Source organism: Anabrus simplex, chromosome 1 (genome assembly GCF_040414725.1).
Source record: "Anabrus simplex isolate iqAnaSimp1 chromosome 1, ASM4041472v1, whole genome shotgun sequence".
Taxonomy (NCBI): domain Eukaryota; kingdom Metazoa; phylum Arthropoda; class Insecta; order Orthoptera; family Tettigoniidae; genus Anabrus; species Anabrus simplex.
The window spans coordinates 316026320-316052330 of record NC_090265.1 but is presented as its reverse complement, the minus strand read 5'-3'; the positions used below and the strand labels follow the sequence as shown (position 1 = coordinate 316052330).

Genomic DNA, 26011 nt, shown 5'->3' with positions numbered 1-26011 from the left:
CAAATAAACACTATTGTGAAGAGTAGAACTGAAATTTTAAAGGAGTGGGAGGAAAATAGGAATCGAGGAGTGAAAAGAAAGCGGGAGTCAGTTTTTTCAGAAGTGAAGGTTGCAGTATATGAGTGGTTCAAGTGTGCTCGGGTGAAAAAACTGTGTGTGAGTGGACCAATGTTACAAAAAAAAGCTAGAGAAATCACAAATAATCAGAAAGTTAAAAATTTTGTAGCTAGCAATGGTTGGTTAATTGTTTTAGAAAACGTCATAATGTTAGTTTCAAAACAGTCTTGTGGAGAAGGTGGTGATGTGTCTGCTACTGAAGTAGCGGAGTGGAAAGATAGGTTACCAGACATTTTGAATAGTTATGAACTGAAAGACATTTTGAATGTTGATGAAACTGGTCTGTTCTTTAGGGCGATCCCGAAGAAGTCACTAACTTTGCCGAATGAAAGCTGCAAGGGTGGGAAACTGTCAAAAGAAAGAATCACCGTCATGTTTTGTTGTAACGCACTCGGTGAAAAGGAAAATCCTCTAATAATCGGTAAATCCTTGAGACCCAGGTGCTTTAAAAACATGGACTTAAATTGTCTTGAAGTCGAATTGCATGCGAATAAAAAGGCATGGGTGACGTCAGCAATATTTGAGAAATCGTTCCTAGCTTTGGATTCCAAGATGGACAGAAACCGTAACGTGATCTTATTGCTAGATAATGCTACGTGTCATCCGGAAATACGACTTTCAAATGTAAAACTCTTGTTCCTTCCACCCAATACCACTTCTCATCTTCAGCCATTGGATCAAAGAATCATTCAAGCATTCAAATTAGACTATCGTAAGAGCGTTTTATGGTCGTTAGTGGCACACATGGATGAAGCAGACTCAGCTTTTGGTTTGATGAAGATCAATGTTGGCAATTCAGTTTCGTGGACAAAGGCAGCTTGGAATGCAGTCAGCGAAACCACAATCAGGAAATGCTTTGCAAAATGCGGCATCGCTAATTCTACAATTGAAGAACGAGCAGAGGTAGAGGTTCGAAGTGAATTGTATGATGAACTTCAGACTTTAGCAACGACAGCTGGATTGACGTATGATATTGATGCCGAAGAAGAGAATATTCCTTGTTGTGACGATCTCAAGGGCGACTGGCAGTCCCGACTCCAGGACGCACTTTACGGTAAGCTTTCTGTGTTATCAAGTTATACAGTAATTGTGTGTTGCATGTATCATAAGGTCATGTTTGTTTGCATCTCAACTCCTCATTCATTTTCTTCTTGTGATAAGCAGCTTTTAATTCTTTTAAGCTAAATTTTGAGCTTTAATTTAATTCACTGCACTTCGTAAATATTTCTAGCTATCCATAGCAGCCTTCATTAGTCATACAAAAGCACCATTTTGAATAAAACTTGTTATCGTTTTACAGAGCCCGAATCAGGAATTAAAAGTGACGTCAACGGTGAGGCGGAAGAACAACAAGAAGTTCTGACAATGAAGCAGTGACTAAATATGCTTAAACAGATAAAGAATTTGTGTGTCAAGCTTGACCACGAGTACGGCTAGAAAACTTTGGAACCATTTAACAGACTTTCTTCCGTTTTCAAGAATATCACAGTTAAGAAAACATGTGCTAAATTTACACAGACGAAGCTTCACGATTACTTCACGAAGCTGTAACGTTTGTAAATGATGTAAAATCACTTATAATATAATAACTTATAATAACTCTCTATGAATAACAAAAATAAAGAGATGTGCTTATATTTAAGGTGGATGTTCTTTGCCGTTAAAATGTTCGATTATTTTTACAAACTTGTTTTAGCGGACACCTCTCGTAACGGACATTTTTCCTCGGAACCGACGGTGTCAGCAGAAGGGAGGTTCGACTGTATATATAATCCATATTAAGACTAAAATTATAAAATTCTATCAAATTAAAAATTGTTAAAAATCTCCTCTCAAGAACAGAGTTTTAAGCAATTACAGTAATTTCTTTAAAATTAACAGTCCTTTCAATTAGAAAAAGCAAATCATTAACTTTTTAACAGATGTACATCTCAACAATTAAAGGCAAAAACTTGTTATATTCAGTTGTAATTTGTTAATCATTCAGTAAAGACAGTATAAGGTATATACTGTTACAATCGGCCAAAAGCAGTGCAGTCCACCAGCTTAAAATTTAAAAGTTACCCATCAGAAGTTAAAAATGATTAACAACTGACAATAAAATATTATTCAGTAATTTGTGTCAGTGTACAGAATTATCATCTACTCAAAGGTTTCTGGTGCAATAACATATTTCACCAAGTAAACATCAGCCTAACAAACAGCAAAATTCCAAGGAGATACGATTGTTTTCAACAGAACCAACAACTTTGAAAGGAAGGTCCGAGTTCAACACCGATCTTTGCTGTGCAGTCATCTCTGCTAACATTCTCTATGAAATGAAGAATAAATGCTTCACGGAATTGCTTGAATAATATACTCAACTATTCCCGATGAATCGCTGGTTAAAAAATCTATTCTTCAGCCATCTACCATGAAATTGTACAGAAGACAAGAGAAGAAATTAAAGACCATCCACTTTGGGTTTCCATCAATGAGACTACAGACAAAGAAGGAAGGTAATCATCGTTTTAAGTGAACAGTATTCCGAACATATTCTTTTATAGTGTGATGCTCTAGAAAAGAGCAATAAATAAAATATAACAAAACTGTTCAATGAATTTATAGGTACCCTTTGGCCAGAAGACATTAAGCATGATAAAGTGTTACTTTTTACTTACTTTTTATTAGAACAACATGATGAACAATAGGTTGCAAGAAACATATTGTGGACACATCAGTGATTAACATTTCTGTCAAGTATTCAGTGTTTATGATAAAACAAAATTTTAGTGAAGTGTGAATTTTTAAAGAATTTTAGATATTATTTTTTTTTATGTGTGTGCTATTTATTTCTTAAGTTTGTGTAAGTTAGCTGATGATGGTCCTAAATAGGGTCCGAAACTAGTCCTGAAATAATAAAACAGGATATTTAATACAACTAATATAGTGTTGATTATAGTATGCGAACCTTTTCTTGAGCCCTGAACTCCATAGTGCATAATGGGAACTAGGGGTCAAGAAAAAGTTCGCGTACTATAGGTGGAACAAGCTTTAAAGGACCTTCATTGAAATTAGAAAATCATCAACACAGAACATGAAAATCATAAATTACAATAAATACTGAAATGAAACGCTAAGGTAAGATACCTAGAGGTTTACCAAGGAAAACATATATCATTCAAATAAAACAGGAGGGGGAAGAAAGAGCTGCAAAATGATGCCAAGTCCAAAAGGAAGAAATATACGTAGATACATAACAATATTACATAACAACTCAGCAACTGGAGATGATGATGATGATGATGATGATGATGATGATTTTAATTGATATAATTTATTATACTCACTTTCTGTCCATTTGCATGAGTTATGAAGTCATCTGGCCATACCTCTCGTCCAAACATGACATCATCATTTAAATAAAGAAATTTCTGTGACAGTCCTGGAATCCTAAAATGCAGAATATTATTTTCCTCATAATAAAACTGCTAAGCAAGGAGAGAATAAAGACAAACCAAATATTGGCATACCTGTGTAAATGGCTCTCTATTGCTGGACTGCTAAATGTTGGCAGATGAGATGCATTGGGAAAGATTTCCTGGTGAGTAATAATAGTGAGTCGTGGATTATCCAAATTCAGCCAGTATGGAATCTGTCCATTGGTTACCAGGTATACATGTCGTACCCATGGGGCAAACTTCTCCAGAGATCGAAGAGAATAACGTAATTCCTAAAAATGTACAGAAACTAATCTCATACATCAACTGCAAATGCCCCACGTGCCTGCGGGTAATAGAATCTAATTTTCATCAATCAGACTCAGAAGAAAGGAAGTTATCAACTACATACAATGAATAAAAATGTCTAATAAGCTGTGTACGAGTGAAATAAAACAAAAGAGCAACCAACCAATACAAGGACAGGCACAATCTCTCTCATCACATCACATTTTCTTGTCTATTTTCTGCCTTTGTTTTATCTTACAGATCAAAACAAAACTGAAACACTAATTTTAAGGATGTTATACAAATGAGAAAGTATCGGGTTCTTAAAAACCATACAGTAATATTTTCAGTTTAAGCATCTGTTATATCTAAATGACGTTTCCCTCTTTCATATACATATTGACCCAGTACTTCCTGTCAAGTTTAATCGCATTATGTCTATGCTCTTAAATTACAAATGTTTTTCTCACTTTCACTAAAAGTACAATTTCATCTTGGGGCACACAGGGCTCCTTTCCATTTTGCTCTAATTTTCCAACACTCCTCATTCATCACTATGTTCCATGTCCAGCTCCTTGACTGAATGGTCAGCATATTGGCCTTCAGTTCAGAGGGTCTTGGGTTCGATTTCTGACTGGGTAAGGGGATTTCAATCTTAAATGGTTAATTCCCTCGTCATGGGGACTGGGTGTTTGTGCTGTCCCCAACATGCTTTACACACAATATTATCCTCCACCCACAATAACATGCAGCTTCCAATAGACGTCAGATGATGCCCAACCTTGTCGAAGGGTCTGCCTTACAGGCTAGAAGTAGCCAAACGCAATTATCATAATTATTACTAGATCCCTTTGCTTTACACTGTTTTCAACCTAGTCCACCCATTATAATCTGGAGCTTGTAATTTCTATAGCTTGTTTTGGCACGTTTTCTTCAACTGTTTAATATGTTCAAATGTCTATTTTTCTGCAATTTACCACTCAATCTTCGTATTTTTAATTCTCTACATATATCTTAATTCCTCTCCTATTCTTGTAATCTGCAACATACTTTCCAGAAATTTCTGCTGCCTGTATTCAATTTTTATCCATATTAATCACACTTGTAATATGCCTAATACATTATTTGTCTGGCCTTCAGTTACGTATCTTTGTTCAATAGTAAATTCCATATTCTGAGAGGGAAAACAATAGCAATTTTATTTGTTTTACTTTGCTTTAACTGCAGTAGATTTTAAGAGATAGGTATTGAGATGTTGGAATTTTGTCCTGCAGGAGTAATATATAATGGGTGGTGGTCTGCCTTCTCTTAATTAATATATTCATCACACACAGAAGGTAAAAACAGTATGAGATGAGAGTAGAGTTCAGGTGGCTGACATGAAATTCCTTAGAGGTACCGTAGTGAAAAGACAGATTCAGAAATGAAGAGATTAGAAAGAGGATTGGAGACAGGATAGGATAGAAGGAAGCAAGCTGAAAGAGACCACAAGGAAGACCTTGGAAGAAGGGGATGGATATAGTGGAGGAGAGTATAGAGAAGAGAAAAGATAGAAAAAATATTGGAAGCAGGAAATGTGTGATGGACAGACAAAGATTGAGGACCCAGATTCCTAACCCAACTCAGGTGAGAATTAGAAACAGGAACTGAAGAAGATAAAAAACTAAAAGGAGAGAGTACAAAAGATAAATACAGTGATAAATCAGTGACAGAAAGGGCAACAAAAAGGACAAACAAAGACAGGCATAAAATAAAGGAAGAAAAAGGGGGCACTCCACATCTTACACACTGCCATCAGCAAACATGATATCTTCCTCATTAGCAAAGGGTATGGGTTGTGTAGCTGTATGCTTGAATTCAGGAGTTGTTAGGTTTGAACCCCTGAAGATAGTTTTCCATAAATTCTCATTTTCACACCAGGCCAAAGTGCAGGAGTATACAGTGGAACCTCGATTATCCGTTCGCAGAAACTACATTTTCCCAGATTATTTATTCAAATCATGTGGTCCTATGAGCATTTTAATTAAATCATGTTGTAAAAATACCACATCTGTTCCTCGAAGAAACTATTTCCTGGATCAAACACCCAGAAATTTCAGTCCTATCAACATTAAATCCTCGATCAAGCATTTTTCAAGAAACAGTATCTCGCGAAAGGATGGCTTTCGCATACCTATGGATCTTGGCGTTAATGTCCCGTCACTACAATTATTAGAGCAAGTACTGGAAAAGCAATTGACTGTGGACTTGCATAAGGGACCATTTTAGCATTGCATTCAGCTGGTATTGTTTAGGGAAGTCTCAGAAATCATAAAGCAGACAGTGCCCTCAACAATCACAAGGAGACAGCGCATTTCGACAGTTCTATTTTTTTACTATTTGCTTTACGTCGCACCGACACAGATATGTCTTACGGCGACGATGGGATAGGAAAGGCTTACGAAGTGCAAGGAAGCAGCCATGGCCTTAATTAAGGTACAGCCCCGGCATTTGCCTGGTGTGAAGATGGGAAACCATGGAAAACCATCTTCAGAGCTGCCGACAGTGGGGCTCGAACCCACTATCTCCCGATTACTGGATACTGGCCGCACTTAAGCAACTGCAGCTATCGAGTTCTGTTTTCGACAGTTCTACATGAAGACAGAACGAGTTTCATCAAATGTTCATACTTGTAAAACATCTACAATATGTCCTGGGTTAGATGTTTATTTGTTACTTTTTACGATTGTATCGCGGAACAGGTTTTGGGCACTTCCCTCAGGGCACTGTATAGTCACTAGGGTTTCTGAAAGGAATTGAAATTCCTCCTTCTTAACATGAATCTATTATTTTAATATCATCGGCTACAACCATATTCTCAAGACCAGAACAGATGTTGCACCTTACATACATAAAGCCATGGGAGGTTTTGGGATTGCCTATTACTGTTTTGGTCCTAATATACTATAGAGAATTTTAATTTTTTGTGTTCAAATATCGTTTTTCTGTCTTGATGTTTGATGTGGGAACAGGATAAGAAGAATTCTGGGTCAATTCAAGGTTTACTAAAGAAAGTTCAGAATTTGTAACGCCAAGATTTAAAAAATGAAATTATAACTAGAAAACTTTTACCTCTTTGTCTTCAAATCTTGATGGAGAGTAGTCTTTTGGATCTTCAACAATAGGCAACTGCATTATAAGAAATGCTTGATGAATATTCACAGGAAGTCTATACAAAGTAGCATTGCCATGATACATCTGGAAAATGTAAATCATCACAGTTAAATAACTTTATTTTGAGGCACACCAAACAGATTGAGCAGAAACAGTACCAACTCCATACAATTTAAACTGGGTAACTAGCCCAATCTACACAGATCAGTTGGTCACTATTCTGCTCAAGATTGCAGGATAGATATCCAACATGGTTGATAACTGAGAGCCCTTAAACGCTTAATGAAGCTTAGCTCAACATACTGAACCCATCAACATTAGAGACACTGAAAGGAATGATGATGATGATGATTTGACTTTAACATCCCTTGAAATAACATGTCAGAATGCCAGAATATTGCCCTTAAGAAGAATCTGTTAACATTTCATGGAACTCTCACACTGAAGTACCGGTACTTAAAAGCCGATCACCGGGCGAGTTGGCCGTGCGCGTAGAGGCGCGCGGCTGTGAGCTTGCATCCGGGAGATAGTAGGTTCGAATCCCACTATCGGCAGCCCTGAAGATGGTTTTCCGTGGTTTCCCATTTTCACACCAGGCAAATGCTGGGGCTGTACCTTAATTAAGGCCACGGCCACTTCCTTCCAACTCCTAGGCCTTTCCTATCCCATCGTCGCCATAAGACCTATCTGAGTCGGTGCGACGTAAAGCCCCTAGCAAAAAAAAAAAAAAAAAAAAAAAAAAAAAACGATCAGTAAACTGGGACTTGGTTCTGCAACCTTGATCTCAAGAAACAAGCTCTCAACCAACTGCTCTATTCAGTCAATCTATTTTACATTATGGCATCTTAAATCCTTTCTTTGCATTTTTCTCTCCAACATAGAGATTAGTTTACCCCACTAGATAGTTTGAGGTCTTTTGCTTTAAACACATGAGAATTCAAGTTCATCTCTGTTCTCCTCCCCACGAGTACGGTTGTTGTGACATCAGTGGAAAGATTTCCTTTTATGTTGGGAAGATTTTCAAAATATTCCATCCACCTGCCCAGTGATTCCCTGGAAGTTCACCTGATTAACCTAAAACACTATTCATTTCCTTTTCCCTCTCTTTCTAAGATTCTTTATTATTGTCCAGAAAGGTTCCCTGCCTTTTTGGCCAAGCCTTTCCATGTTGTTAATGAAATCTTCCCATGACATCTTGGATTCAAAAATTATTTTTTTCCTTTGTTTATTTCCTAACTGCATCAGTCCTTGTTAGGAGCCATTTCTGATACGCCTTCTTTTTTACTTTCACAAGCTGCCCTCACTTCATCATTCCACCAAGATGTTCGCTTTCCCCCCCCTCCCCCTCATCTTTACACACAATTGCTGTTTCTACTACAGCATCCCTGTCTCCCACCTATTCTCTTTCTATATCCTGAACCTGCTTATTATCTATTTGGAACTTTTCTCATGTATTCCTATTTTCTTTATCCCTTACTCATCTGCAAACAGATTTCACTTTCACTATCCTAGGCCTAGAGATACTTAGTTCACTACGGATCAGATAGTGGTCTGTATCATTCAAAAATCTCCAGAATACCCTACACATTTCCTGAATACAGAGCCGGTTATGATATACATTCATGAGCAATTGAATTAGAGATACCTGGCTAGTAGCATCCAACACCCCCTTTCACCTTGATGACAGTGGCGAAGCTGTTGGTCATGGACTCCACAAGATGCCAGGAGTGCTGGGGAGCCATACTAATCCATGATTTCGCCACAGCCTCCCATAATTCATGAAGACTGGTGGACCAGGGTACATGGCACATACATCCCTCTCGACGTCATCCCAGATGTGCTTGATGGGACTGAGATCTGAGCTCCTCAGGAGCTAGGCGCCTTCACATCCATGGAGTGCTCATCGAACCTGTCACCCAGAATTTGGGAGTGATGGACTGGAATATTGAGTTACTGTAGGTAAAGGTGAACACAGGGATAAACATGATCTGCCAGCAGGTTCCTGTAACATTCACCGGTGAGGGATGTTGTCGAATGTACCAGAAGTGCCAATTCATCCTACGTGAAAAGTTCCAACCACTACCACCACATGTTACCCTGCTGGCAAGAGGTATCCATTGCCTCATGTGGTTGACAATGCACTCGTACCTGGTCATAGGTAAGTACCAACTGGCACCTTGACTACTCTGTCCAAGCAACCTATTTCCAGTGTCCAATGGTGGTGTTCCTTTGCCCATGTTAGCTGTTGTACCTTGTGACGGGTGTTGAGCATAAGGACCATCATGGAACAGTTGCCTGTGTACCCCATGGTGAGGAGTGGTTCTGGATGGAATGGCTGCTCACATTTCATCATTGTTCAGCACTGAATTGATGATTCATCTGCTGCAATGTGGTCCCTCTATCCACTCTTACAATCTGATGTAGCCCATGGCAACTCCCGTCATCAACGCGACGTACACCACAACAGTTGACCCGAGCAGTGCTGCTTTTGCCCGAATCCATGTACTCGCGGTATGCTTGATACACTGGACCTTGGAAAGCCCAGTGCCTGCACAACTTTAGAGATGGAGTGGCCTATACGTTGGGTGCCAATAATCTGACCATCGTCAAATGTGCCGAGGTCCCTTGGCTTACCCATCCTATAGTCATCTGATACTCATATAGCCCATATGAGGTCTAGCATCCTCACTGTTACATGCCACACCCTCCTATTACATTCGCTGGACCAAGCATAGTGCCATTTCCCCACTACTGCAGCTAATTCAATTGCTCAAGTGTATCTTTTATGGACCTGGTGCCCCTCTCCCACGTGGAGAGGTGAATAGCCTTATGCTTGAAGAATGTATTTGTAACTGCTAATCCCATACTAGCACAGAAGTCCAGTAAATGTTTCCAATTCTTATTAGCTTCCTTATTTTCCCCACATTTACCAACACCTTCTCATATCCTTCAGTTCTATTTCTGACTCCTGCATTGAAATTGCCTATTGGTACTGTCCTATCCTTGCTGTTAACCCTAACTACAATGTCACTCAGTGTTCCATAAAACTTGTTAACTTCATCCTCATCTGCACCCTCACATGGTGAATACACTGAGAAAATTCTTGTCCTAATTCCTCCAACTGCTAAATCTAATCACATCATTCGTTCATTTACGTACTTAATAAAAACTATGTTGCATGCAGTAGCACTCCTGAAGAACAGTTTACTTGACACACTGCCATTCCCTTTTTAACATCTGTTAAGAATTTATAATCTCCTCTCTCTTTCTCATTATTCCCCTTGCCTGAATATCATGAACTCCTACACATCCAGGTGCTTCCATTTCATTTGCCAAGGAGTCCCTAAATATTTGCTTTACGTCGCACCGACATATATAGATCTTATTACAACTATGAGATAGGGAAGGTCTAGGAGTGGGAACAAAGCAAACATGACCTTAAGGTACAACTCCAGCATTTGCCTGGCATATAAATGGGAAACCATCTTTAGGGCTGCCAATAATGAGGTTCGAATGCAAGCTGATAGCTATGTGACCCAAACCGTGCAGCCAGTTGCTCGGTTCCGTAAATTCTGTGAAGCAGGATGCGACGCTACATACACATAATCCCAGTGAGAATCTCTCCTCGAATGGGTTAGGAACCACCGATGGATTGTATAGTCCTAGCTGCCTGAGCACAAGGAGGGCCGTGTCTCAGAATATGTCCAAGATGCCCCCTCTTATTCCATAGCATCTGGTATCCTGGCACTCAGGACTACTTACTAGGTGACTTAGCCGTTGCCTATAGTTCACGGACTAATACGTGCCTACAGTAACCCACAACATGAACCACCCGAGGATTTTTATAATTGTAAATCCCTACTATAATAAAGATTATGATTTCTTCCACAGGTGAAGAAGCTGGTGACACTGAAATATTTACAATGGTTTTTGGTATCTCCCAAGCTTCTGAAGATATCAAAGCGATTGATCAAATGATTTCTAGGATCTTACCATGAGATGAGGTTCTTTGTTGATTCTTTGTTTTGTAGATGATGCGTTGACAATTCTAATCTTTGTATGGCAAATAAAGGTGCAGGTTATTTAGAGGAACATACACAAAACAATTAATAGTGCACTTGTACTATAGTCTGTAATGAGCTCATTAAAATAAATTGATTTTCTGTGTGTTGCTACAGTAGTTATAGGCCAATATGCCTTACAAATGGCCTCTGTAAGCTATTTCAAAGGATGGTTAACAGGCGTCTTGTGTGGGCCATGGAAAAGGAGGGTCTCTTGTCTAACTACCAGTGTGGTTTTCACTCTCATCGGTCTGCCACTGATCATCTGGTCAGACTGGAGAGCACCATTCAGGAGGCCTTTCTCCGGAAGGAACACCTAGTCGCCGTGTTTTTTGTCCTGGAGATAGCTTAAGACACTACCTGGCAAAATGGGATTCTCTCCACACTACACCAGTGGGGATTTCGGGGAAATTTACCAACGTTTATTGAGAACTTCATCTCCCTCCGTCTCTTTCGAGTCCGAGTAGGGAATGCATTTTCTCAATATTACGTTCAGGAAAATGGAGTACCTCAGAGATTGGTACTGAGTGTCACGCTGTTCGCAATTGCCATCAACGGCATAGTTGCCGCTACTGGGCCCGCAGTCTTTCCTTCGCTGTATGTAGACTACTTAGCTCTACATTATAGCTCCAGAAGGGTGGCGTTTGCTGAGAGACAACTACAGCAAACTATTAACCGAGTCGACAGATGGGCCCTGCAACACAGTTTTCAATTTTCAGCAGCGAAAACCTCTGTTGTACACTTCTGTCAACGTCGGCCTGTGCATCCAGAACCAGAGCTCCGCTTGCGAAACAGTGTCTTACCAGTGGTTGACACCTGCAGATTCCTGGGTCTCAATTTTGATAAGAGACTTACATGGCAGCCCCACATCCATCAGTTGAAGGTTGCCTGCATGAAGAGACTTAACATGCTTAAGTTTCTCAGCGGCACTTCATGGGGGGCTGACTGTGCGGTACTGCTACGATTTTACTCAGCTACGGTCCTCTCCCGGATTGACTATGGAAGTGCGGCTTATGGATCAGCATCAAAATCTACGCTGAGCCTTTTAGACAGTATTCACCATAGTGGAGTAAGGCTCTCAACGGGTGCTTTCCGTACTAGCCCCATTCCCAGCCTACTCGCTGAAGCGGGAGTTCCACCTTTACGGATAAGGAGGCAGCAGTTACTCCTCACGTACGCTGCCAAAATTCGTGAAATGCCGCTACATCCAAGCTATCAATGCATCTATCGTACCCAATACCACTAGCGGTGCCAAGACCGGCCGATTGCAACACGGCCAGTTGGGTTTCGGATTGATAGCTTGTGTCATGATTTGAATATTGATATCAGTGGTTGTCTTGAACGAACTCTTAGCGAGGTATCTCCGTGGTTGGTTCCGCGACCGGATATACGTCTAGATCTGTTGCGTGGACCCAAGGTGAACATGGATTCCTCCGTTTATTGGAGGTATTTCCAGGACTTCGTTCACCAATATCCGGCAGCGAAACTTATCTTCACGGATGGTTCTAAAATCGGAGATAATGTTGGTTGCTCTTTTGTCATTGATGATATGAGTACCAAGATCTCGCTCCCTAAGTATGTAGCGTGTATACTGCAGAGCTTTACGCCATCTTAGAAGCTCTGCAGTTTGCACTGCGTGACGAAAGAAGCCACTTTCTTATGTGTACCGATTCGTTAAGCTCTCTGCAGTCTATTGAAACCTGTTTCTCGCAACACCCACTGGTGCACCAGATACATGACCTTCTAGCCAGGTTAAGGGATGCTAGCACCAGCATCACTTTCGCGTGGCTTCCAAGCCACGTTGGGATTGCGGGAAACGAACTTGTGGATGAAGCTGCAAAGGAAGCTGTACTTTAACCTCCAAGACCAGTCAATGTACCTGCTAAGGATATTTGTTCTCAGCTACGTCAAACCATCTTGGCGTCCTGGGAATCTGAGTGGCTAGATATCCGAACTCCCAACAAACTGAGAGCAATTAAGAAGACAACTGCTGTGTAGCAGTCCTCTTTCCGACCTTCACGGAGAGAGGCCATAGTACTGTGCAGGCTGAGGATAGGTCATTTACGATCCACGCACTCTTATCTCCTAAAGAGGGAAGACCCCCCAGTGTGTGTTCTTGTGGTGCCGACTTCACCGTGGCCCACATCCTCACACAGTGTGCCGATCTCTCTGGCCTAAGACGGAGCCTCGGCCTGCAGGAAACACTCAAACGCATACTAGCCATGACGCGACTACTGCTGATCTCGTCATCCACTTTATGTGCGACAGTGGACTTATCAGGGGTATATAAATTACAAGTGTACTGTTATTCAGGGAACGTATGTTCCCTTTTGATACGTTAGTAATCCTTTTGGCCTAATTCTATAGTTGTTTTATGTTTTACTTTTTACTGCGTTTCCAAATTCCTTTGTTGAATAAATAATTTTGTTTTATATTTTAAATTTCTTTTCCACTTATTTGTTCTGAGAGGATGATTACCGCGTTGTACTTCCTCTTAAAACAAAAATCACCACCACCACCACCACCACTCAACCACAGTACTACCAAATTATTCCACACAGTATGTCAATATCCTTACTACAAGAACAGTGGCATTCGGAGCAAGATAACTGATCTGCAGAGTAACGAGTCTGAAACATCTGAGAGAGTTACAAATTTAGATTAAATCATTAGGCAACACAGTGCTATTACCTATGAGAAATGTTCTCGGACACCCAGACACTAAAAACCATGGGCATGACAGACAGATGAATCAATCAATCAATCTAGACAGATTTTCATTATTTAATCTTAATGTCCTAGTTTTCAGTGTGAGATGAACTCAATCCCAGGAATTCCATCTGGTAAACCTATCAATACCTCAGAACATTATTCTAATGATGACAATGATGATTATTAGTTACTTGTAAGGGCTTGTTCCATACTTATGTTGCTAATTCAACACAACAATGCAGTCAGTTTAACATGCTACTTAGTGTGTTCGCACAGCAAATAAATCAAATGGAATTTATAAAATCAACTTATTATGCTCCGTCTTTACCTCACCAGTGCTTTAGAAAATGAGATGCAAAATTTATTGAAGTAAATGTAGTATTTAAATAGCCCTACCTTCAAAAGAGAACTGGCAGCATCTGGAGACTCAAGTTCCACAATAAGGATTCCCTTTGGTTCATGTACCCACAACCTTTTCACCTCGATATTCAGCTCTCTGATCAGTCTTGCCTTTATCAGCCTTTCAGCTTCTATCAGAAATGCAGGAGGAAACCCACTTATTATGACTGCATTGTAAACTCTATATATATTTGGGCCATCTTTATCTGTAAAAAAAATATATATATATATATTGTAAGAATAAATACTCAAAGTTATGACTACACATGGATCTTCACAAATAAGTTATCAAAAATCAAATTACTATATACACTAAATGATAACAGTAATGTTATTGGCTTTAAGTCCTACTAACTACTTGTACGGTTCTTGGAGACGCCGAGGTGCCGGAATATATTCCGCAAGAATTATTTTATGTGCCAGTAAATCTACTTACACAAAGCTGCCTGAGCCAGGATCAAACCTGCCAAGTTGGGGTCAGAAGGCCAGCACCATAACCATCTGAGCTACTCAGTCTGGCTACACTAAATGAATATTGTATCAAACTAAGGGACACAAACAGTTAAGAAGCAAATACCGAATTTCAACAAGCAAATAATACGTGAAAACTGACTGAGAGGATGAAACATTTTAATTATGAGTGAGTTGGCTGCACGGTATGCACCGCATAATTTCCATTTGAAGATGTTGGGTTTGAACCCAACCATCAACAGCCCTGACGATGGTTTTAGGCATTTTCAGACCAAGCATATGCTGGGGCTATGTCTTAATTAAGAACATTGCTGCTTCTTTCCCAGTCCTAGCCCTTTCTTGTCCCATCATTGCTGAAAACTTACGAGTTAGTGTGATGATAAAACAGCAAGGAAAAAAGGGGTAGGCTGCGTCACGACACAGCTGCAAGTGGTTTTTTATGTGAATGTATGTGTATGTGTATGTTTAGTCCTCAGCCCGAAAGCTGGTTGGATCCTCAAGAGCTCCGCCATCAGCTGTCATAGATGGCCTAGGCATCACTGAAGAGGCGTACTAGGGAAATGAGGAGTAAGGTAGTTTCCCGTTGCTTTCCTCAACGAGCCAGAAGTTGCTATTACATATCAGTCTGCCAAGCCCACTGAAATGCATGCACCAACTGACCCTATGAGCAATATTTTCACACCATTCATAGCAGGGACTGGCTGTAGAAGGAATGGCATTACTAGCATCACCCATACCTCAGTCACTTTCATTTTGTCAAAGCCAAGGATAAAGCTGAGACAGATCAATGAAAGTAACAACAGTGCTCTCGCCCACACCAGAAGACATAGTGCACTGTAAACACTAGGTCCCATCAGCAAAGGCATCTTTATGTGAATACATTGTGCATATTATGACAGTTACTTGCTCGCATACTGACCAACTCTTCTGATGATACATGGTGTATGCAGATGGAGGTGACTAGCAACTCATTAGAGTTGCTGAAGTCCATATCCACTGATGAATCACTGTCAGTAATACCTGCACTGGTATAAGGCCAGGCGGCATCTTTGTGCTTACATTTTTTGCTCTTCCAGTAGCCTCTTCAGATTGACACTGGTAAGTGGTATCCTTTTTGGAACACCACATTTTTTTTGTGATTGTTGTTAAAGAGGGATCTAATTCTAAACACATTAAAAAAATTTGTAAACTGGTATCTGAAATAAAATTCAATACATAAAGTGAGGTGGTTTAACTTTTAGTTCAGTTAAAATTAATTGAATTGTGCTTGATTTGTTGTGAACTTGATAGAATATTCTACCCTCCTTCATTTATCGTGCTGTTATTGATGATGATTTTACTTTTGGCTCCTAATTTGATACAGAGGGATTTCATGCTACTTTAAATTTGTATTTAGTTTAGAATTCCCTGCGAGAATGATGGTTAAGTATTTGATGTGTAATTTGTGTTTGCTTAGCTTCATATCAAGTGGGTAAGATTATTTATTCTATGTCTGTAAAGTGTTGGGTTTGTTCGGGATTTTCTGTTCAATTCTCTGTGAAATTTGTGCCTGTAAAGAGTTCATTAAAATTCTAAAACTACATTATATATTGCATTCATTCTCAGTATAGACACAGAGGGAGAGTCCGTAATGAGATAATTCTAAAGCAAGCTCAAGTTTAAAACTACAAGGATGAGATGGTATGGACATACGTGATGCATGGATGCTAACAGATTACTGAAACAAATGTATGATCTAAAACTTGGAGACAAAAGACCAAGAGGGCGACTGAGACTCAGGTACAAGAACATGGTGAAAACTGACAGTGAACTGCGAGAACATACCTTGGAAAGCGTCAAAGAGGAGAAGAGTTTCAGAAACAGAACTGGTGGAGAAGCCTCATTCACCAACCTATCATTTAAGATGGAATGATGTGCGCGCGCGCGCGCGCGTGTGTGTGTGTGTGTGTGTGTGTGTTAAATCTGTTGGTAAAAATTTCAAATTTATTGCACACCTCCTTTGGTAAGTTATTCCAATCCCTAAGTCCCCTTCCTACAAAAGATAATTTGCCTCAATTTGTCCTCTTGAATTCCAACTTTGTCTTCATTTTGTGATCTTCCCTACTTTTAAAGACACAACTCAAATTTACTCATCCATTAATGTCATTCCAAGCCATCTCTCCAATGACAGCTCGGAACATACCACTTATTACAAGTTACATAAAAAATCATTCTTTTAGAAAGACATACCAGTACCACTTAGTCGAGCGGCTCGTCTCCTTTCTCCCAAGTCTTCCCAATTTTCTTGTAACGCTACTCTTTTGTCGAAAATCACCCAGAACAAAACGAGCTGCTTTTCTCTGGACTTTTTCCAGTTCTTGAACCAAGTAATCCTGGTGAGGGTCCCATACACTGGAACCATACTCTAGTTGGGGTCTTACCAGAGACTTATATGCCCTCTCCTTTACATCCTTACTACAACCCCTAAATACCCTCATAACTATGTGCAGAAATGATATGTCATATGGCTTATTTCACCCCCATCAATGCAGTAATTAAACTGAGAGGACTTTTTCTATTTGTGAAACACACAACCAGACTTTTAACCCTGTTTATCATCATTATGCCTACTGTCCATCTCACAACATTAAAACTTAGTTATTACTCTATACAGAATAACATCATCCACAAAAAGCCTTATCTCTGATTCCACTTTTTTACTCATATCATTCACATATATAAGAAACCATAACGGTCCAATAATACTGCCTTGAGGATTTTCCTTCTTGATTATTACAGGGGCAGAAAAAGCCTCACCTATTCTAATTCTCTGAGATCTATTTTCTAGAAATATAGCAACCTATTCAGTCACTCTTTTGTCTAGTTCAACTGCACTCTTTTTTGCGCCAGTAGTCTCACATGATCTACCCTATCAAATGCATTAGATAGGTGAATCGTGATACAGTCCATCTGACCTCCTGGAATCTTACAAGTTCAGCTTCAGTGGAATAACCTTTCCTAAACCCCAACTGCCTTCTATCAAACCAGTTATTAATTTTGCAAACATGTCTAATATAATCAGAAAGAATGCTTTCCCAAAGCTTACATGCAGTGCATGTCAAACTGACTGGCCTGTAATTTTCAGCTTCATGTCTATCACCCTTTCCTTTAGGGGCTACTATAGCAACTCTCCATTCATTTGGTATAGCTCCTTCGTGCAAACCATAATCAAATAAGTACTTCAGATATGGTAATATATCCCAACCCATCGTCTTTAGTATATCCCCCAAAATCTTATCAATTCCAGCTGCTTTTCTAGTTTCCAACTTTTGTACCTTATTGTAAATGTCAACGTTATCATAGGTAAATTTTAATACTTTTTTAGTATTAGTCACCCCCCTATCTGGACATTATCCTTGTAACCAACTACCTTTACATACTGCTGATTGAATACTTCTGCTTTTTGAAGATCCTCGCATACACACTCCTCTTGTTCATCAATGATTCCAGTAATGTCCTTCTTGGAACCTGCTTCTGCCCTTAAAGTACCTACACATACATATCCATTTTTCACTAAAATTTGTATTAACTCTATTTCTTTCCAACCTGCTCCTCCTTCTTAGTCTCTTTACTTCTCTGTTATAATATAGTGGATCTTTACCATTCATTACCACCTTGAAAGGTACAAACCTGTTTTCACATTCCTCAACAAGTGCTTTAAACCCATCCCAGAGTCTGTTTAGATTTTTATTTACCATATTCCACTGATTAAAGTTACGGTACATTTTAAAAAAACTTCCTCATGTCTGTTTTATTAGCCATATGGTACAGCCTAATAGTCCTACTTTTAAGACCTTTCTATTACATTTATTTTTAACTACGACAAGAACAGCTTCGTGATCACAAATACCATCTATTACTTCGATTTCTCTATAGAGCTCATCTGGTTTTACCAGCATCATGTCCAGAATATTCTTCCCTCTAGTTGGTTCTGTCACTTTCTGAATCAGCTGTCCTTCCCATATTAACTTATTTGTCATTTATTGGTCATGCTTCCTGTCGTTCACATTACCTTCCCAACTGACATTTGGTAAATTGAGATCACTCGCTACAATCACGTTCCTTTCCATATTGATTCCCACATAGCTGATCATCTTATCAAATAATTCCAAATTAGTGTCATCGCTACCCTTTCCCGTTCTGTACACTCCAAGGATATCAAGTTGCCTATTATCTTTAGAGATGAGCCTTACACCTAGAATTTCATGTTTCTCATCTTTAACTTTTTTGTAGTTTACTAATTATTCTTTCACCAGAATGAATACTCCCCCTCCTACCATTCCTATCCTATCTTTATGATACACACTCCAGTTCCGTGAGAAAATTTCTGCATCCATTATACAGGGTCGCGCACGAATAGTTGACACATCTGAAAAGCAAATATAAAATGCAACTTATGTACTATGTTGTTAACATTTCGCGCACACCTTCCCTGTTTACAGGTTACACTGCTGCTTTGTCTCCAAATACCTGCACCCCAGTGAATTTTATGCCATGGCCGACTCTCCATTCAGCACCGCGCCCAAAACAGTTATCTTTCATTGCAAATCAAAAAGTGTTACAGTGACACAAAGGAAATGTCGAGCTGTGTTTCAGAGTAGGTGGGCACCAGCAAGGAACACCACCCTTCGCTTATACAGAAACTTTGAAGAACAAACAGGGCAGTGTGAAAGAAGAAAAGCGACCACATGCACCAGCAGTTTAGTCTCCTGAAAACATCGCTGCTCAGAGGGTCACCATGCAGTGCAGCCCATACAAGTCAAGACGGGGAGCTTCAAGATAAAGTGGAATATCGTGCTATTCAGTTCAAAGAATGTTACACGGTAACCTTCAACTGTACCCAAGCAAAATGACTGTTCTACAGAAGCTAACAGATCTTCACAGGCAGAAGAGTTTGCAGTACGCCTTATGGACTAACGATAAAGATGAAGTACTGTTTAACATTTGGTTCTCTGATGAAGCCTATTTTCATCTCAACAGGGCAGTTAATAAACAAAATGTGCGGTTTTGGTCTACAGAAAAACCATACATTATTCACGAAAAAGGCACGTGCGGAGAAAAAGTGAGTCTGTGGGTAGCTCTGTCAAGTCATGGGTTAATTGGACCATTTTTGTTCAGTCAGACAGTTAGTACACAGCGATAGGAGGACATGTTGGGGAATGAATTCATGCCTCAAATTCTCGCTATCCCTATTCATATGCAGTGGTTTATGCAAGATGGTGCAACACCTCACACAGCTAACGATGTTCTTGAGTTTTTGAGGGGAGTATTTGGCAATCGTGTAATGTCTCTTCGTTACCCACAGTACAACAATAACGGCGGATTCCTCTGGCCTCCTTAAAGCCCAGATTAAATCCTTGTGATTTCTTTTTATGGGGCTATTTGAAAGAAAAACCCTTCGCTTCAAGACCTCAAAGCTGCATGGAAATGCGTGCTCGGATTGTGCAGCTCTGCAGTGAAATTCATGAAGACCTGTGCCGAAAAGTCGTCAGAAACATGCGTACTCATCTCGAAGAGGTTATACGCCGCAGTGGAGGCCACATGTGATATAGTGAAACGTATTTCCAGGGTCCAAGCTGCCTGTGTCTAAAATTTCATTAGTGTTCTGTGAAAAGTAAAGTTGTTATTCTGATGATGATGATGATGTTGCTTGTTGTTTTAAGGGGCCTAACATCGAAGGTCATCGGCCCCTAATGGTGCGAAATGAAAGAACAAAAATTTCAAAGGCATCCACTGACCAAAATAAAAATAAAATATGTCATGAAGAATGAATGGATGGACAGGAACCCAACAAAACACAAAACAAACAAACAAAAACCAGTGGATCAGACTCAAAACAGATCGAAAATAACATTATTACCGACCATGGAACCACTTATAAAGCACAATGATGCTTGGTGTCTAAAGGGGGTGCAAAATCAACGTCTAAGGCCCCACAGAATGGTACATGTCGCGAGTAAAATAGAACCATGGTATGTGTCATGTTGGGGTATTAATCAGAAGCAGCGAAGACTCACGGTGTTCCTCAAAAGATGGTACTACTCACAAGTATTGCAATACGTACAAGTAACGCAGATCTATGGTGTGTCTCACACAATGGCGCAACTCATAGCCAAAGCAAACCGAGAAGGTTCCCCACCTAGGTGTACTAAACACGGGCGCCGGCATTCCCGTGGTGTTCCTCACATAGTGGGTACTAATCACAGGCAACGCAGACCCACGGTGCTGCTCATATAGTGATACAACTCACAGGCTACGCTCAGACCCGCGGTGTTGCTCACAAGGGTACGATGCACGGGTACTGGAATCCACCAAGCCAGGCTTTTACTGCTACTAATCACAAACCTATTTCGTACCAAATTTAGTGGTACTACTCGCAAGTACAGGCAACCTATGGTGTTCCCCGCGTGATGGTATGATTCAAAATTAGTTTCATGGTTCTAATTCAGTCAGCCCTTGGTCGCCCCTTTCAGTCGCCTCTTACGACAGGCATGAGATACCGCGGGTGTATTCTACATGTGCGTCCCCCACCCGCACGGGGTAGTTGTTATCCTAAAATTACCGAGCTCGATAACTGCAGTCGCTTAAGTGCGGCCAGTATCCAGTATTCGGGAGATAGTAGGTTCGAACCCCACTGTCGGCAGCTCTGAAAATGGTTTTCCGTGGTTTCCCATTTTCACACCAGGTAAATGCTGGGGCTGTACCTTAATTAAGGCCACGGCCACTTCCTTCCCACTCCTAGTCCTTCCTGTCCCATCATCGCCATAAGACCTATCTGTGTCGGTGCGACGTAAAGCAACTAGCAAAAAAAAAAAATAATAATAATAAATTCTAAAATAAATGTGTCAACTATTCGTGCGCCACCCTGTATAATTTCTCAGGCATGACTCAACTCCTATTACAATATCTGGTAAGTATACATCTACTGTTGTTAAGTCACCAGTTCATAGAATGTTTTGATGCAGCTCTCCATGCCACCCTATCCTGAGGTGATCTTTTCATTTCTACATAACTGCTGCATCCTACATCTGCTCTAATCTGCTTGTCATATTCATACCTTGGTCTACCCCTACCGTTCTTACCCCATAAACTTCCCTCAAAAACCAACTGCGCAAGTCCTGGGTGTATTAAGATGTGTCCTATCATTTTATCTCTTCTTCTCTTCAAATGTAGCCAAAGCGATCCCCTCTCACCAATTCGATTCAGTATCTTCATTTGTGATTTGATCTATCCACCTCACCTTCAGCATTCTTCTGTAACACCACATTTCAAAAGCATCTATTCTCTTTCTTTCTGAGCAAATTATCATCCATGTTTAACTTCCATACAATGCCATGCTCAAAACGAAAGTCTTCAAAAACATTTTTCTAATTCCTATATCAATGTTCGAAGTGAGCACATTTCTTCTCTTAAGAAAGGCCTTCCTTGCTTGTGCTAGCCTGCATTTTATGTCCTCATTACTTCTGACATCATCAGTTATTTTAGTACCCAAGTAACAATATTCATCCACATCTTTTAAAACTTCATTTCCTAATCTAATATTTCCTGCATCACCCGACTTCATAATATTGCATTCCATTATTTTTGTTTTGGACTTATTTATTTTCATCTTGTACTCCTCACCCAAGACTCCGTCCATACCATCCAGCAACTTCTCCAGACCTTCTGCAGTCTCAGATAAAATAACAGTATCATCAGCAAATCTCAGGGTTTTGATTTCGTCTTCTTGGATTGTGATTCCCTTTCCAAATTCTTCTTCGATTTCCTTTACTGCCTGTTCTATATAAAGACTGAAAAGGAGGTGGGACAAACTGCAGCTTTGCCTCACCCCTTTCTGTATTGCTGCTTCTTTTTCATAGCCCTCAATTCTTATCACTGCAGACTGATTTTTATATAGATTGTAGATAATTCTTCTTTCTCGGTACCTGATCCCAATTACCTTCAGAATCTCAAATAGCTTGGTCCAATCAACATTAGCAAATGCCTTTTCTAGATCTACGAACACCATGTATGTGGGCTTGTCCTTCTTGATTCGATCCTCTACAATCAGACGTAAAGTCAGGATTGATTCACATGTTCCTACATTTCTTCTGAAGCCAAACTGATCCTCTCCCAATTCAGTTTCAACTTGCTTTTCCATTCTTCCGTAAATAATACGTGTTAGAATTTTGCAGGCGTGAGATACTAAACTAATGGTGCGGTAGTTTTCACACTTGTCAGCACCGGTATTCTTGGGAATAGGTATAACAACATTCTGCCGGAAATCGGATGGCACTTCTCCTGTCTTATACATCTTGCATACTACATGGAATAACCTCGCCATGCTGGTTTCTCCTAAAGCAGTCAGTAATTCAGAGGGAATGTCATCAATTCCAGGTGCTTTGTTCTTATATAAGTTTCTCAAAGCTCTGTCGAATTCTGACCTCAAAACTGGGTCACCCATTTCATCAGCATCATCAATCTCTTCTTGTTCCAGAACCATATCATCTACGTCCTTTCCTTGATACAACTGTTGGATATGTTCCTGCCATCTTTCTGCCTTGTCTTCTTTCCCCAGAAATGGTTTTTCCATCTGAGCTCCTAATGTTCATACACCTAGTTTTCCTTTCTCCAAAGGTTTCCTTGATTTTCATGTATGCAGCATCTACCTTTCCTAGAACCATACTACTTTCAACATCCTTGCACTTTTCCATCAGCCATTCTTCCTTAGCTGCCCTGCACTTCCTATCCACTTTATTCTTTTGTCGCCTGTATTCTTTTCTACCTTCTTCATTTTTTGCATTCTTGTGTTTTCGTTGTTCATCGATCAGGTCTAGTATCTTTTGAGTTATCCATTGATCCTTAGTTGCTCTTTCCTTTCTTCCTAACATCTCTTCAGCAGTCCTACTGACCTCATTCTTCATGACTGTCCATTCTTTTTCTACTGTGTTTTCTTCAGCCTTTCAATTTAGTCCTTGTGCAACATGTTCATTGAAACAATACTTCAAACTCCTTTCTTTCATTTTGTCTAGAATCCCTCTCACTGGATTCCTTCCCTTTTTCAATTTCTTTCAACTTCAGACGGCATTTCATGATGAACAAATTGTGATCAGGGCACACGTCTGCTCCTGGGAAAGTTTTGCAATCCAACACCTGATTTCTGAATCTCTACCTAATCATAATGAAGTCTATTTGATACCTTCCAGTGTCTCCAGGTCTCGTCCATGTGTACAGCTGTCGTTTGTGGTGTCTGAACCAAGTATTGGCAAGGACTAAATTGTGACTAGTGCAGAATTCAACCAGCCGACTTCCTCTTTCGTTTCTTTGTCCCAATCCGAATTCTCCTACTGTATTACCTTCTCTTCCTTTGCCTACCATTGCATTCCAGTTTCCCATCACAATTAGATTCTTGTCACCTTTCACATATTGTATTAAATCTTCTATCTCTTCATATATTCTTACGATTTTCTTCTCATCCGCTGAACTAGTAGGCATACAGACCTGCACTATTGTAGTGGGCATTGGTTTGGTGTCTATGCTGGTCGTAGTAGCTTACCTGCTGCCCTACTTTCGTATTCATTATTAAACCAGCTCCTGCATTTTCCCTGTTTGATTTTGTGTTTATAATTCTGTAGTCGCCTGACCAAAAATCCTGCTCTTCCTGCCAATGTACTTCACTTATACCAACTACATCTAACTTTAGTCTAACCATTTCCCTTTTCAGATTCTCTAACCTACCACAACGATTCAAACTTCTGATATTCCACGCTCCGACTCGCAAAATGTTAGTATCCATCTTCCTGATGATCGCCCCCTTTCGTGTAGTTCCCACCCGGAAATCCGAATGGGGGACTATTTTACCCCCGGAATATTTTACTCGGGAGGAAGCCATCATCAGTACATCATTCACCCAGAGACAGCTGCATGTCCTCAGGAGTTAGTTACGGCTGTAGTTTCCCGTTGCTTTCAACCGTGCAGCAGTATCAACACAGCTAAGCCACGTTGAGTATTATTACAAGGCCATTCTGCGAACCATGTGACCTTGCCACGGTGGGGAGGCTTGCGTGTCCCAATGATGCAGATAGCCGAGCCGCAGGTGGAACCATATCGGATGGGTATCTGTTGAGAGACCAGACTAACGAATGGTTCATCGAAAGGGGGGTAGCAGCCTTTCGGTAGCTGCAAGGGCGGCAGTCTAGATGATTGACTGATATGGCCTTGTAATAATACTCAACATGGCTTAGCTGTGTTGATACTGCTACATGGCTGAAAGCAACGGGAAACTACAGCCGTAACTAACTCCCGAGGACATGCAGCTCTCTCTGTATGAATGATGTACTGATGATGGCTTCCTCCCGGGTAAAATATTCCGGAGGTAAACTAGTCCCCCATTCGGATCTCCGGGTGGGGACTACACGAGAGGGGGCGATCATCAGGAAGATGGATACTGACATTCTGTGAGTCGGAGCGTGGAATGTTAGAAGTTTGAATCGTTGTGGTAGGTTAGAGAATCTGAAAATGGAGATGGATAGGCTAAAGTTAGATGTAGTTGGTATAAGAGAAGTACGTTGGCAGGAAGAACAGGATTTTTGGTCAGGCGACTACCGAATTATCAACACAAAGTCAAACAGGGGAAATGCAGGAGTTGGTTTAATAATTAAGAAAATAGGGCAGCAGGTAAGCTACTATGACCAGCATAGTGAAAGAATTATTGTCGTCAAGACAGACACCAAACCAATGCCCACCACAATAGTGCAGGTCTATATGCCTACTAGTTCAGCGGATGATGAAGAAATCGAAAGAATATATGAGGAGATAGAAGATTTAATACAATATGTAAAAGGTGACGAGAATCTAATTGTGATGGGAGGCTGGAATGCAGTGGTAGGCCAAGGAAGAGAAGGTAGTACAGTAGGAGAATTTCGATTGGGACAAAGGAACGAAAGAGGAAGTCGGCTGGTTGAATTCTGCACTGATCATAATTTAGTCCTTGCCAATACTTGATTCAAACACCACAAACGATGGCTGCATACGTGGACGAGACCTGGAGACACTGGAAGGTATCAAATAGACTTCATTATGATTAGGCAGAGATTCAGAAACCAGGTGTTGGATTGCAAAACTTTCCCAGGAGCAGACGTGGACTCTGACCACAACTTGTTGGTCATGAAATGCCATGTGAAGTTGAAGAAATTGAAGAAAGGAAAGAATGCAAAAAGATGGGATTTAGACAAGTTGAAAGAAAAGAGTGTGCGGGATTGCTTCAAGGAACATGTTGCACAAGGACTACATGAAAAGGCTGAAGGAAACACTATAGAGAAAGAGTGGAGAGTCATGAAAAATGAAGTCAGTAGGGCTGCTGAAGAAATGTTA

At 40.3% G+C, this 26011-nt stretch overlaps 1 protein-coding gene across 1 annotated transcript in view; it reads right to left on the bottom strand.

Annotated features, from left to right (window-relative positions):
- The window catches only part of Gnptab (N-acetylglucosamine-1-phosphate transferase subunits alpha and beta), a 98898-nt gene that overhangs the window by 61838 nt on the left and 11049 nt on the right, over nt 1-26011 (bottom strand). Inside the window, exons 4-7 of the mRNA XM_068231106.1 lie at nt 14147-14355; nt 6936-7061; nt 3630-3829; nt 3447-3549 (exon numbers count right to left, since the gene is read on the bottom strand). Of these exons, the coding sequence (XP_068087207.1) occupies nt 3447-3549; nt 3630-3829; nt 6936-7061; nt 14147-14355 (638 nt within the window). The remainder of the gene's footprint in view (nt 1-3446; nt 3550-3629; nt 3830-6935; nt 7062-14146; nt 14356-26011) is intronic.